This window comes from Coffea arabica, chromosome 6e (genome assembly GCF_036785885.1).
Source record: "Coffea arabica cultivar ET-39 chromosome 6e, Coffea Arabica ET-39 HiFi, whole genome shotgun sequence".
In the NCBI taxonomy this organism is placed as follows: domain Eukaryota; kingdom Viridiplantae; phylum Streptophyta; class Magnoliopsida; order Gentianales; family Rubiaceae; genus Coffea; species Coffea arabica.
The window spans coordinates 20,587,522-20,600,566 of record NC_092321.1 but is presented as its reverse complement, the minus strand read 5'-3'; the positions used below and the strand labels follow the sequence as shown (position 1 = coordinate 20,600,566).

At 35.1% G+C, this 13,045-nt stretch overlaps 1 protein-coding gene across 1 annotated transcript; it reads right to left on the bottom strand.

Annotated features, from left to right (window-relative positions):
* Positions 1 to 594: 594 nt before the first annotated feature.
* On the bottom strand, positions 595 to 1,908 carry LOC140009776 (protein FAR1-RELATED SEQUENCE 5-like). The gene has a single exon (XM_072056090.1). The coding sequence runs from the start codon at positions 1,906 to 1,908 to the stop codon at positions 595 to 597; it is 1,314 nt and encodes a 437-aa protein (XP_071912191.1).
* Positions 1,909 to 13,045: the final 11,137 nt, after the last annotated feature.

Here is a 13,045-nt window from a genome sequence, read left to right as displayed (position 1 = left end):
CTTTCATTCCATTATTAGTACAGTAAACTCCCTTTGTCCACCGCTTCGAAATGCATGCTTCTGGGATCCTGTTCATTCCTTCTACCACCATCACGCGAAACATGTGGGCACAAGGAATCCCCTTTGACTCGAATTTCATGCAAGAGCAGATTAGCTTCTCCATTGACCTATCATAATCCACCCTCCAACTTATTTTGTGTCTACCATATTTCGAGTAATAATATGTACGACTCCCTCCATCCTCGCTCCAGCCCTCAGAAATTAGAAGTCCTTGCCTGTTCAAATGCTTCCTCACCATGAAGAACACATTCCTTGTAAACACCTCCACTGCGCTCCCCTCTAATTCGGGCAGGATTGTGGTTAAGACTGGTTTTGTATTTTCGCTTGTGTAAACTGCTTTGCTCTCAGTATGTCGAAACCATGCTATTGCCAAATCAAAACTTCTAACGAATTCATATAGTCGCATTTTTTCATTCAAGTACTCATTCAAAAAAGCATTCATTTTCTCACACCTTTGAGTACTTCTCATACCTGCAAAAAAATGACCGCGTAAATAGGCCTCTGCCCATAACCTTCTCCTACGGTACAACTTCTTCACCCACTCATTCTCTGCCACCCCACATTCATTAACCAACCTAGCCCACCGATCCTCAAACTCAAGAGTGCTACACTTTCTCCCATCAGGTTATAGAACCTGTTATTAAACTCCTCGCAGCGAATATTACTCCGTGCATTTCTATGCAAGTGCCACGAACATAGCCTGTGACAAGCATCCGGGAGAAGATTCTTTATGGCTCTTCGCATTGCACTGTCCCCATCTGTCATCACTGCTACTGGCTTTCTACCTTTCATAGCCTCTACAAATGTACTTAGCACCCATTCATATGTTTCAATCCTCTCATCTGATAGCAGTGCACAGCCAAAAACAGTACTGTTCAAATGGTTGTTTACCCCTGCAAGTACAACTAATGGCTTGCGGTATTTATTTATTTTGTATGTTGTATCAAACACCAATACATCTCCAAATACACTGAAGTCCGCACGAGATTTAGAATCTGCCCAAAATAACATTGCCAATCTTCCTTCGTTATCTACATGATATTTATAAAAGAACATGTCATCGGCATCCTTCTTCGCTGCCAAGAACCCAAGTGCCCCTTCTGCATCGCCATTAAAAATATCTTTTCTACGTTCCTCGTTCATACGGTTATACAAATCCTTAATGCAAAATCCCACGTTACTATACCCTCCGGCTTTGATAACAAAATGTTTCATTATCTGGCATATTCTGGCCCCAACCAACTTTAGACTTTTTGCCTGCGCATATTCTGCATCGCTCACTTTTCTATGCGACCTAATGTGTTGCACACTTGTCTCTGATGCCAGCGGGTGATTGTGCTCCATAATGAAACGTGTCACCACATACTTTACCGATTCTATGTCATATTTCACGCGAAAGCAAGCCCCACACCTGGTTCTTGTGATTGGTTTTGCTTCTCTTTTCCGGTCTTCATAATTAAACCACTTTTCATTCCTATAACCTTCATAGCAACATACCCATTTTCTAAATCTTGAAATGCCATCTGCATCTCGTTTGGCATTACTTTTACGAATCCCAAATCCGCTTAGTTTCGCATACAACTTATAGAATTCCCCAGCTTCTTCTTCCATGTCAAATGTTAATTTCATTACGTCATCCACGCCTATTGCGCCCACCAATTCATCTGCCTCCTCATCTTCGTGTCCTCCTATTGAACTACCGCTTTTTTCAATGAATGTGTCTCGGTCACACTCAGGTTCTTGGTTAAGGTCAAATGACCTTAACCTGCCGCAACCATCCATCCCCATTTTTCCGTTCTCTGTTTCCTGCACCATGTCATGAGTTTTAAGCGCCCCATCCTGCCCCATAGTTACAACCCCTGTGTGGTTGTTCAACGTTTTTTCTAACCATGATCGCTTAACATTTTTTTTTCAGCCTCCCCATATGCTTTCGTTTGTAACATAAATACTGCTCGTCTACTAATGGAACAAAACATATATACACGATCATTTCAGTTAACAAACCATACTTTACCTCACAACTTTCACAAAATGCAGACGATAAACATTACTCTAACATTCATATACACAGTTTTTATAAGTGTGGCTGATGCAATTATATCAACCTTTAGTATAAAATACCACTATCGACATGCATTTTCATTAACACCCACAAACTCAACCTCTACTATGTGTTTCTTTAATTCTTTTCACATAAGCATTCGCAATGCAGTATGGGGGCCATTATCGATGTCCACACGGCCATCCAAATCACTCTATTTTAAGACTTTAGTCCTGTTACAACGTCTTCTTCACGTCTTCACTCATTTCTGCTTAATTTCCTTTACACAATTTAATACAAATTAGAGGACCAACATTTCTTACGTACGTACACAAAGCTCGGTGCACAAACAAACTACGATAATTTCCCGATTTCGTTTCATCTTTGTTCGAAGATGCATGGTCTTACACCCCGTATTTCGTATTCCTTATTCCTCTTTCATTGCCTCTTACAAGAACTGTAGAAATCACCCTACTAGACGTACAGGTGTTTTACTCGTTATTTTACTCCATTTTTCAAAGTTATGGACAAAAGTACTCACCTTTGATTTCTCTGCTTCTGTTCCACGCCGCTGCAGTCTGTCACCACAGCTTCGGAAGGGCCTTCCTCAGATATATCTACCGTCACCGCCTGCGCCTGAATTTACGCCAGTAGACACCACCTCTTTACCAAATTTTTGCCTTCCATTCCGACCTCGCCACCTGTCTTCAAACACACGCATCACCGCGGGCCCCAACATGGCTCTGTGTTTAGTACCTAATACGCTTCCTCTTCGGTGGCCCCAACATGGCTTTGTTTAGTACTGCTTACGCTTCGTCTTCGATGTTTTATACAACAGAACCGACACCGGCGTGTTAATTTTTTATTCAAGGAAATTGGGTTCTCCTGACTGTCTGATGGACGAAAGCCGTAAAGAGTTGGTCGTTTATAAGACAACCGTTTTAACTAAATTTTATCCCATAACCCAACATTTGTATTTAAGGCACGTTGGGTACTCTGTCACTGTAATGGTTGAAAGGCACAAAGAGCTGGTTTTTTACTCACCAACGAGTTTAATTTCATTTTATCCGATAAATCAGTCTGTCTTTATGGCACCTTGGGTATTATGTTGTTGTAATGGAAGAAAGCCAAGGGGAGCTGAAACTTTTAAACTGAGACACCCGTTTGAATATAATAATGGTCCTCAAAATGGATTTAATCTTTAGTTGTAGTGCAGGAAAGCCATAAAGAGTTGGCTCTTTATTCAAAAATGCATTTAAATATGATATTGTGCATCGCTAACATTTGTATTCAACGAAAATGGGTATTCCGTTGTTATTATGGACGAAAGAGTTGAAAATTGGGGTTGTTTTAATAAAGTTAACGGGTTTATTTTTACTCCTTAGCCCATTAAATTTATGTTAATTCCGTTTCACCCCAATGCATTTCCAGCTTGTGCAGTATGCTACATTTCCAATGTCCAAACCGCGGTTATAGGTCATCACTTCCTTTTCTGGAATTATTCCCTTCCGTCGTCCGTACTTGTCAGGTTGCAACGTGGAGGCTTCTTTGCCATATTATTTGCTTTCCACACCTGTCTTCGAACTTTGTGAATACACTACAGAAATTACCCCCATTCTTGACTTTGTATTGTTTTCCATCTTTTGTTGACTTTGGAACTCCTTGGCCTTTGATTAGCCTTGACCGAGAAATCAAGCAATTGAAAATCTTTCTCGTATGCTTGCCTAACACCTAAAAGAAAGAAAGCAAAGAGAGCCGCCATTGTGGACCAGTAATATTGCTTTTCCTTCTGGCTTTGACTGGAATATAGATAGTGCATACGCTTTGTACGTTTAGCCGTGAAAGGCAATCGGAAGCCATTATAATCAATCGGTCCCTTTTCCTTCTTCGGTTCACTGAATTGGACGAGGGTCAATATCAACGCATCGATGGCCCTTCCCCACCTTGTACGCGCGGCTTGTTCGCAATTGATGGGGAACTAAATCCCCAATTCTAGTCAAGGGAGCAACTGACGAATTGGTTCAGCAATTACTGTGAGATCTAAACCGTTTTTAATTATTTTCTTCATTTATTGATATTTATATGTTTCTTGATTTTAATTGCTATGGTCTTGTGTATGATTGATTAGTGCGCAATAATTAATTGTTCATATAGGCTATTCTGCTAAATAGGGGTAATTGAATCCGTAATTGTTCGTTATCTTTATCTTAGTAGCAACTTGCGTAATTGAATTTATGTCAGGGGAATATACGATCTAGTTCAAACAAACCCTCGTAGCGTGTTTGTTGGTTAGGATTGGGCCTTTCTAATTATTAATGCAAGTTAGAAATTAAATCCTACGGTCGTACCTGGAGTTATTTCTGGATTAGAGAAATAGCTAACGGTCGTACCTTAGCTATCGATAAATTAAGGAAGGGTTGGTTGTTTATCGCGTGCATGACAGTTATAACCAATCTGTTAATAAATGTTGGAATTATCTGTGATTCGATGATCAGTGCATGAACCATTTTTGAAGTGTACCCTTGGCTAGAGTTTCTCCAATTATTTCTTTAAATTAATTATTTTCTGCAGTTACTTTATTTTTAGCATTTAATCGTGAAAACCCCCCATTTGTCTTGATTCGAAAAGGAATAAATTTCTCTCCAGTCCCTGAGGAGACGACCCTGCTTACCACTGTCTACTAGTTAGTGAATTCAATTAAATAATTAATTCAGGTACATCGGATTAAGCAAACTCTTCGAGAACAGGGTGAATCAAGTAACCCATTGCACACCTAGAGTCCCTGCTCCAGTACTCGAATTGATTATTGACTGCTTTAGGTGGTAGTTAGGTTTTATTTATTATTATTGCACAGGTTCGGCATCTGTCAGTTAACAAAAAACAAATTAAAAAAAAAGCAATTATGGCACAACGAACTAAAATAATAAATTAAAAGAAAAATATGCCGAATAACAAAAGCATCACCAAAATTCCCACTCTAAAAGCAACACCAAACCAAAGACAATAGGGCTTTTGTTAAGGTTTAAGCAGTAAACCACACACACTTCTGTTCCTCCTCTATTCTACACGGTCTGTCATTTCTCCTCAGCGAACCCTCGCATATCAAAGCCAATTAATGGGGGAGTTGGACCCAAAGTGTCACAACATTAATATGAGAAGTTGCTTGTTATATTCTTCTTAAATTTATAAAAATGTTTCTAAAAAGCTGCTTTATAAGGGACCAAACTTTTTCAAAATCCTACCTTGCAAATGTGACTTGACAAGTATAGATCAAATGGTTGAATTAATCACTTTTAATAGTTTAGTTTGTCACTACATATGAAAATTAGTATAATAGGTAAAGCAAGACTTCGGAAAGTTTTCATGCAAGACACTAATATATGTGGCAGGCTTTCGACTCGTTCCCTCACCTATCTCCCTTCTTTTTCTGTTTGATTGATGTTCTCAATATTGAAGCAGTCGTATTGATTGGATTCCTAAGGTAGTGTACTATTTTTTGAGATGCCCCTCATAATGGGATCTGGATCCTCTGCATTCACGGTAGTGACCACAGAGAACATTTCATGGTGGAGATGAAGTTAGTTAAATTGGATGCTTGGCATTGAGTTAGTAGGCACAAATTGCAATGGTTGATAAAAATTATTGTGTTTTTGCATGTCGTTTTATTGGCGTTTACATTCGTTCCTTTAGTGATAACTTTTATTATATCAAGTTATACACTGTATGATGCAATTGTCATTAACAACTGCAAAAGCCATGATCCCTAATTAGCTAGAATTTGGTCAGGATTAGGGACCACGATACCTTTTCAAATGTTTTCATTCTCCTTTTGATTTAATGCAATAAAAGGCATTGATTTTTGTCAACCTCTTTCAGATATGAACCTATCATAATTTCAATTCAGTGACGTTGATTGGTGAAAACTTCTTGAATTCTTTGATCAACATAACTTAAGAATGGTACATGAGGACACAGTGGCAATAGGTATGTCAATAGGTCAGATATTACTTAGATTAAACCCAAATTTATTGTCTTTTTCTCAAAATTTGGATCCACATATTGAAATTTATATCTTACTCAAATTCAGACCTTGCAAAAGAATTATGGATTTGGGTAAAATCTAATTTTGTATAATCCATACCAAAATTTAGATATAGATCCAGACCCTACCCAAATTTAGACCTAAATACAACTTAAGTGAAAGAAATAAACTAAAAGATGACCCACATTTTTTTTTTATTTCAGGGATTTCATGTTTGTATTCATTGTTAAAAAATGTCATGATTTTAAGTCATTTTTTATAGGTGGATTCATAACTATTGCATGCAACAATCTTGAATTTTGAATTTGTAATTTGAAATTGGTAATTGGGTTGTATTTCTATTATTTTTTAATTTCATAAATTTTTTATAGTTTCTTTCTTTTTTCGAAAAGAATTTTTTTAATTGTTTCTGAACCTAACTTTTTCATTACACATTAAGAGCTATTCACATATGCATATCTGAGTACCCAAATCTATGAGGATTTAGGTGTGGATTTTCTTTTTCAAACCCATGAGTTAGTCTGGGTTTGGATATTAAAAAATTAAGTGGGTGTAAGTATGGATTAAAATTCAAATCCTACCCATTACTATTTCCAAGCAGTAGCATTTCATGAGTAATTTCTTGCTTTGGTCCTGTCCATAATAAGTATAATTGAGTTGTAGCAATCCCCTAAAAGTTTATCAAGACAGAATTTAATTAATTTGCCACCTAAAAAAAGGTACAAATGATAGATATTTGTATCATCGAGGCAAATGCAAAAACGCACAGAGAAATAATTATGCTTTGCATGGTTATGATGTTATTTGTAAAAAAAAATTTACTTGCATCATAAATACGATTTTCAAATATTTTTTTAATTATCTTCTTATTTTACATACATCAAATTCAAAAAGTGTTACAATAATGTTATTCCAAAAGTTTTTTCCAAATATTCTCCTACAAATAACTAGTCAATGTTACAGCTTTTCTGGCTGATTTGTTAGCGCAAAAAAAACATGCAGTGGAAGTATTATAATTTTCATACCAGGAAACAAGACATCCAAAAAGATGCACTAGTCGCACGACTTCGTATACCGTAAACTTCCGTGGACTTTGGGTAGACTTTGATTAGTCACAATAGATGAAGCAAAAGCTTCAAACGACAGAACACATCAAAATATCAAGAATAATAAACGATTTATTCAACGAATTGATTTTTTTTTTACTTAAATACAAACTCAGGATTTCAAGTTCTTAAATAGACAAATAAACCCATATAACCTATTTCAATACTAATACCTAAGCATAACTCAACTATATTTTTTAAACCAACTTTAATATCAATTCTAATCTAATTACCAAATAAAAAATCAACTTCTAAAATAATTAAAATTCTAATTAGCTTGGTTTTTTTTTTTGTCAATATTACTTTTCTTAAACCAAACTCTTAATGTTTTATTCTCCAATGCTATCATGAGTTTCAATTGTTATTGCAGCCACTAAATTAGTATAATTCAAGTACAACTCCAATTTAATCTTTATCTTCATTTTCACCGAGGGGTGTTAGGCATACTTTGCACACAATTCGGCTACTGATCCAACTTGTCCCAAAAATTCATCCATGTTGACCCATTCACCATTAGAGCCTCCATATCCATAATAATCTTCCACAGAATTTTTGACCAATAATTCATTCCTTTCCTTCTTTCCTTTTGCATATAATTTCTAATTCCATGATTGCTAATGGATTCATCCATTCCATAATCACCAGCAATTTCTTTTACATTTTCAACCACAACCAAATTAATGCAATCACTTATAAATTCTTCTTCATCAATCATCCCAAATAATGTATGCAGATCAAGATTTTCAACTATATCAAAAATTATACAAGTACTTTTTTCATCATCAGAAAACACATCTTCTTCCAAATTAATTTTTCATGTCAAATCAAGTTTGACTTATGAACAAATTCATAATCAAGTTCGGTCAAAATATAGCAGAGATCTGACCAAAGATATTCAAGGTGATTGAGAATCAATAAAGAGTCTCGCATAATATTCTTCAACCATGGATTTCTGCAAAATCCTGGGAAAAAAATTTGCCTTTTTTTTTTCTTCTTATCTTCTTTAAGACAAACCATAGAAAAGATTTAGTTCAAGAATATTACCCAAACAACACCTTTTGAGATAATTTTTCATTATTTCATCCCATTCTAATCTTTCTTCAATAGTACTCAGTGTGTACAAAATTGTTAATTTTTCACCATTGACAAATTCTCTCTCCATTGCAACTCAAAATATTTTACCTACCTTCACAAGTATTTTTTGCTTCGTTGTTTGAATTTGTTGGCTTCCTTGACTTAGTCTCGATCAAACTCCACTGTGGAATCAACTATAACAAGTTGGCAGGACTTTCTTTATTGATCATTACACAACACAATAATTTCTTATCACTCACCATCAACACTAACAATCATCACAAGAAATTTGGCCTTTTGTGACAACATTCACTGTGACAACACAGAAACTTGTCACAATTGAAGACTTTAGTGACGAAAAAAAAATTGTCATTATTGATCGTGGGTTCACCCGTCAATAGTGACAACAAGGAATAAGTCGTCACAGTATGGATGGCGCGCAACTGTGCAGTTTGGCGGGAGATCACCATTGTGACGACTGGAAAAGACGTTGTCACTGTAGGACCAACTTCAGTGACAACGTTTTAATATCGTCACAAAATGGTGATACGTTCTAAATTAGTGACTACGAATAGTCGTCATTGTACAAAGCGTTTATTCTCATCCCACTTTCACTAATTCTACTATGTCACCCTAATATTTTCAATATGGCCCATATGTTGTAAATAAATTTTATTAATTCTAGTAGGACACCCTAACTTTTGCTTTTTGATCCCATATATACCACCTTAATTTTTTCAATATGGCCCATGTGTTATAAATAAATTTTATTAATTCTACTATGACACCCTAACTTTTACATTTTGACCCCACATACCGCCTTAATTTTTTCAATATGGTCCATGTGTTGTAAATAAATTTTATTCATTCCACTATGACACCGTAACTTTTACATTTTAGCCCCATATACCACCTTAATTTTTCGATATGGCCCATGTGTTGTAAATAAATTTTAATAATTCTACTATATGACACCATAACTATTACATTTTAGCTCGATATGCCACCCTAATTTTTTGTATATGGCCCATATGTTGTAAGTAAATTTAATTAATTATGTTATTTCGCTGAACTTTTATATTTTAGGTCCGTATTTGGTAAACTAATCTCATTAACTCTACCATGACACCTTATCTTTTGCAATTTAGCCTCGTATGTGATAAAGAAAGGTTTTATTAATTCTATTATGGCACCCTACGATTTTACACTTTAGGTTGTGTTAATCATTAGCAAAATGAGGAAGGTATTGTAAAAAACAATGTTTACCTATTTTTTAATTATTCCAAACGTAACTAATACCTAGTTATAAAGTTAAAAAATATCATGAATTCATTATTTAGTTCTCTTGAAAACATATGGAAAATTACTGATTAACATAGTGTGAAAATAATGGTAGAGAATAATAAAATTTAATATGAAATTAAGTAAAAATCTTGACAATTGCATGACTGGAGTTTGTTATGTATTACAATGTACAATAATCAAATTGGAACTATAGTTTATGAATCAATACTTGTATCAAATAGATTTAGTGTTTCATGCATGTATTAGTAAACCATTTTGGTTATTTGATCAACTAAACAGATTGTTTGGTCTTGTCAGACCACAATTCATGCATAATTGATAAAATTATTAAATTGATACCAAAAATATTTGCATTAAAAGATCTTTTTTTGAATCATAAACATATTTTTAATAAGCGTTTTAGTTTTTGAACATTATTTTTGGTAGAGATCCTAATGTTGAGATGCCTTGAATCAATTTTTCGACCTTCGCTGAGCTGTTCACTTGTTTGGTTGCATCTGTTATAACTGTTTGGATCAAGAGTTTTTGGAGTGTTTTTCAAAAATTAGTTTTTCGAATATAATAAAAATTTTTAAAAAGTACACTAAAAGATAATCTAAAAATTAATTTAAATTTTTGTAAAATTTTAAAAAATATCTCAAAAAATATTTTAGAAACTCTTCTATTCTTAAATATCCCAAAATATTTTCTAAAAATATTTCAAAATATACTCTAAAAATTCTGCTACTGCAAAGTTTTTCAAAAATACCTCAAAAAATAGCTAATATATGTGTAGCAAATGTTAGTAAAAAAAAGAAAAAATCCAAAAATACTAAATTTTTATATTCCAAAGTTTTAATACAACTTGTGAATTAAAAAAGCTCAAAATAATAAACAATGTTAATTGCGCAAAGATTGGGAAAAGAAAAAGAGATCGAAGGCGTTATTTCTATAAAAAAAGGTTCAACAATTTAGAGAGAGAAGGCGTTCTTTTTTAATGTGCAATAGTGGAAGCGGGAATCTGAAAATTAAAGGAGTAGAGGCGGGGTTCTAAATTAAGCAGAAACAACATCGTTTGAAGTTGATTTGGAAGAAAAGCACTCAACAACACTTAGCCAAATTTCAGACAAAACTCATTTCCCTCTTTCTGTGCCTTCGGACACCATCTTCTTCTCCTTCTCTCCACTGGTATCTTGCTAAAATTACTGAGATAATCACTAAATTGAGCTACCCAAACTGAAATTGCAGCTTTAGTAGGTAGCAGATAGCAAATATCCCTACGTTGAGCCACCATTTGCATCCCTAAATTGAGCTACCCAAACTGATAGGGCAGCTTTAGTAGAGTGGGAGATAACAAATATCCCTAGTTCGTCACGGCATTTGACCATGAATTTTGGGGAAAAGCCAAAGTTTGAAGACTGAATCAGAAGGAAAAGAAGACCTAAGGTTGTGACGGCATAATTTGAGGTAAAAAATCTCAATATTTTCCATCTATTTTCGAACAGTTCTGTCTAATGTAGGTCATGTGCGCTGAATGTTGAGTTGTGAGAGTGAAACGAAGTGGAATGGAGGGTTGTGAGCTGCATGTTGAGCTGAATCTTGGATTGGGGAGGGGTTGTGAGCTCAATGTTGAGCTGAATCTTGGAAGGGAGGAAATTTTAGAAATTCTATGCCTTTGCTTTCAATACTACTATTTGGGTTGAGACCGTAGGAAGAAAACCTGCTGGAATTTTTCCAGCTTCATCCTAGAGAGGGAAATGAACATGCATGTGAGATTGGGTATAAAATGAAGAGATTATTGGAGAATTTTCTTGTTTTAAAAGCTGTTGGCTGCTAAAGCCTTTCTAATATGGCCGAGAGAGGGAAACAAAACTTTGTTTAACATTAACTTCGAATCTCTGGCTGAAAATATTATCTTGCAGCTTAAAATACTCTGAGATAAGATAATCATTCCTTGCATGTTGTGTTGGAGTTAAAACTGAAGAAAATGTGAAGAAAGAACCGTATTTTTAAACTGTCATATGGCTGAAAGTTATAGTTAGCAGATGACAGAATTATTTTGAGGTTCATGGTGGAATTACTTGCTTAAATGGTGGGTTATTTGCTATAGTTCAGGCTGGTCAGATAATATGTTGAGTGTTTAGTGTTTAAACAAGTAGAATATGAAACTTTGGGGAAAATTTTGAAGTAGTGTTGCTGGAAACTTTGCCTTGCTGACCGAGAGAGTGAGGAATTGAAACTCTTATGAGATTTTCAAAAAAGAATTGAAAAAAGGTTTTGTTTCTGATGGTACATATCTACTCCCATTAAACGGGTTGCCACACTTGGTGCATTATGTTTGGGCATCTGTTTTCTATATATTTCTTCACTAATCAGCTTTCTCATTGGAGCTTTTGTTCAAAAATGATTCTCAGCTTTTTCATTGCCTTTGTTACAGCTGCTTTACACTGGACTCAAGAGACAATTAGGCCCGTTTTTACCGCTGTTCTTCTAATTTCTCATTACGTGTCAGGTAACTTGTTTAAATTATGCTTTAATAGATTGTTTTTAACTTGTGTCCTGGAAAGTGTGTAATTGTCTCTTGAAGAACTGACTTGTTTTTGCTTTAATAGATTGCTTTAACAGATTTACAGCTTTCCAGTGTAAATCTATTGCTTCATAACTAGCTTATCTATGCTTTTTTGTGGTTGTAATGTGTAGATAAAATTTGTGACTTATGTTCTGGATTTGTAACTCTAGGAAATGGACAAAAATTGGATGAAACTTGATAATAGACAGGACGAGTCTTATAAACTTAGGGTGGCTGCTTTCTTAAACTTCGCATATTCTGGAAAGGCAAACATCTTACGATAGCTTGCCCGTGTAAACAATGCAATAACTTCTGCAACCATACAAAAAGTGTGGTGGAAAACCACTTATTTACATTTGGAATTAGAAAAAGTTACACCAGATGGATACACCATGGTGAACAATTTCGACAGGAAATTAGAGAGGATAGAAATCTGGGCGATGATGAAGAAGGGGATACTGACAGTAAAGATTTAAACCATATACTCAATGACATAGGCACTGCACAATGGGGGGCAAATTGGTTTAGTAGGGAAGATAATGGTGAAGGAAGTTCAGTCTTGAATGCTAGTGAGACTGATGCCTTCCTAAAATTGTTGGAAGATGCAAAAAGGGAACTTTATCCTGGAAACACCTTTTTCTCAAAACTGTCTTTTGTAGTCACTCTTCTACATCTCAAAACGATGAACGGGTGGACTATAAATTCGTTTAACTCCTTGCTAGAGGTCTTTAAGAAGGCACTACCTCCCGAAGCTGCAGTTTCCAAGTCTTTCTCTGATGCTAAAAGAATTATTCGAGACTTGGGGTTCATATCTGAAAAAATACATGCCTGTGTCAATGATTGTGTACTCTTCCGCAAGGAATATGAAA

Coding starts and splice junctions, on each gene's coding strand:
- LOC140009776 (XM_072056090.1), bottom strand. CDS start 1,908: ATGGGGCAGGATGGGGCGCTTAAAACTCATGACATGGTGCAGGAAACA.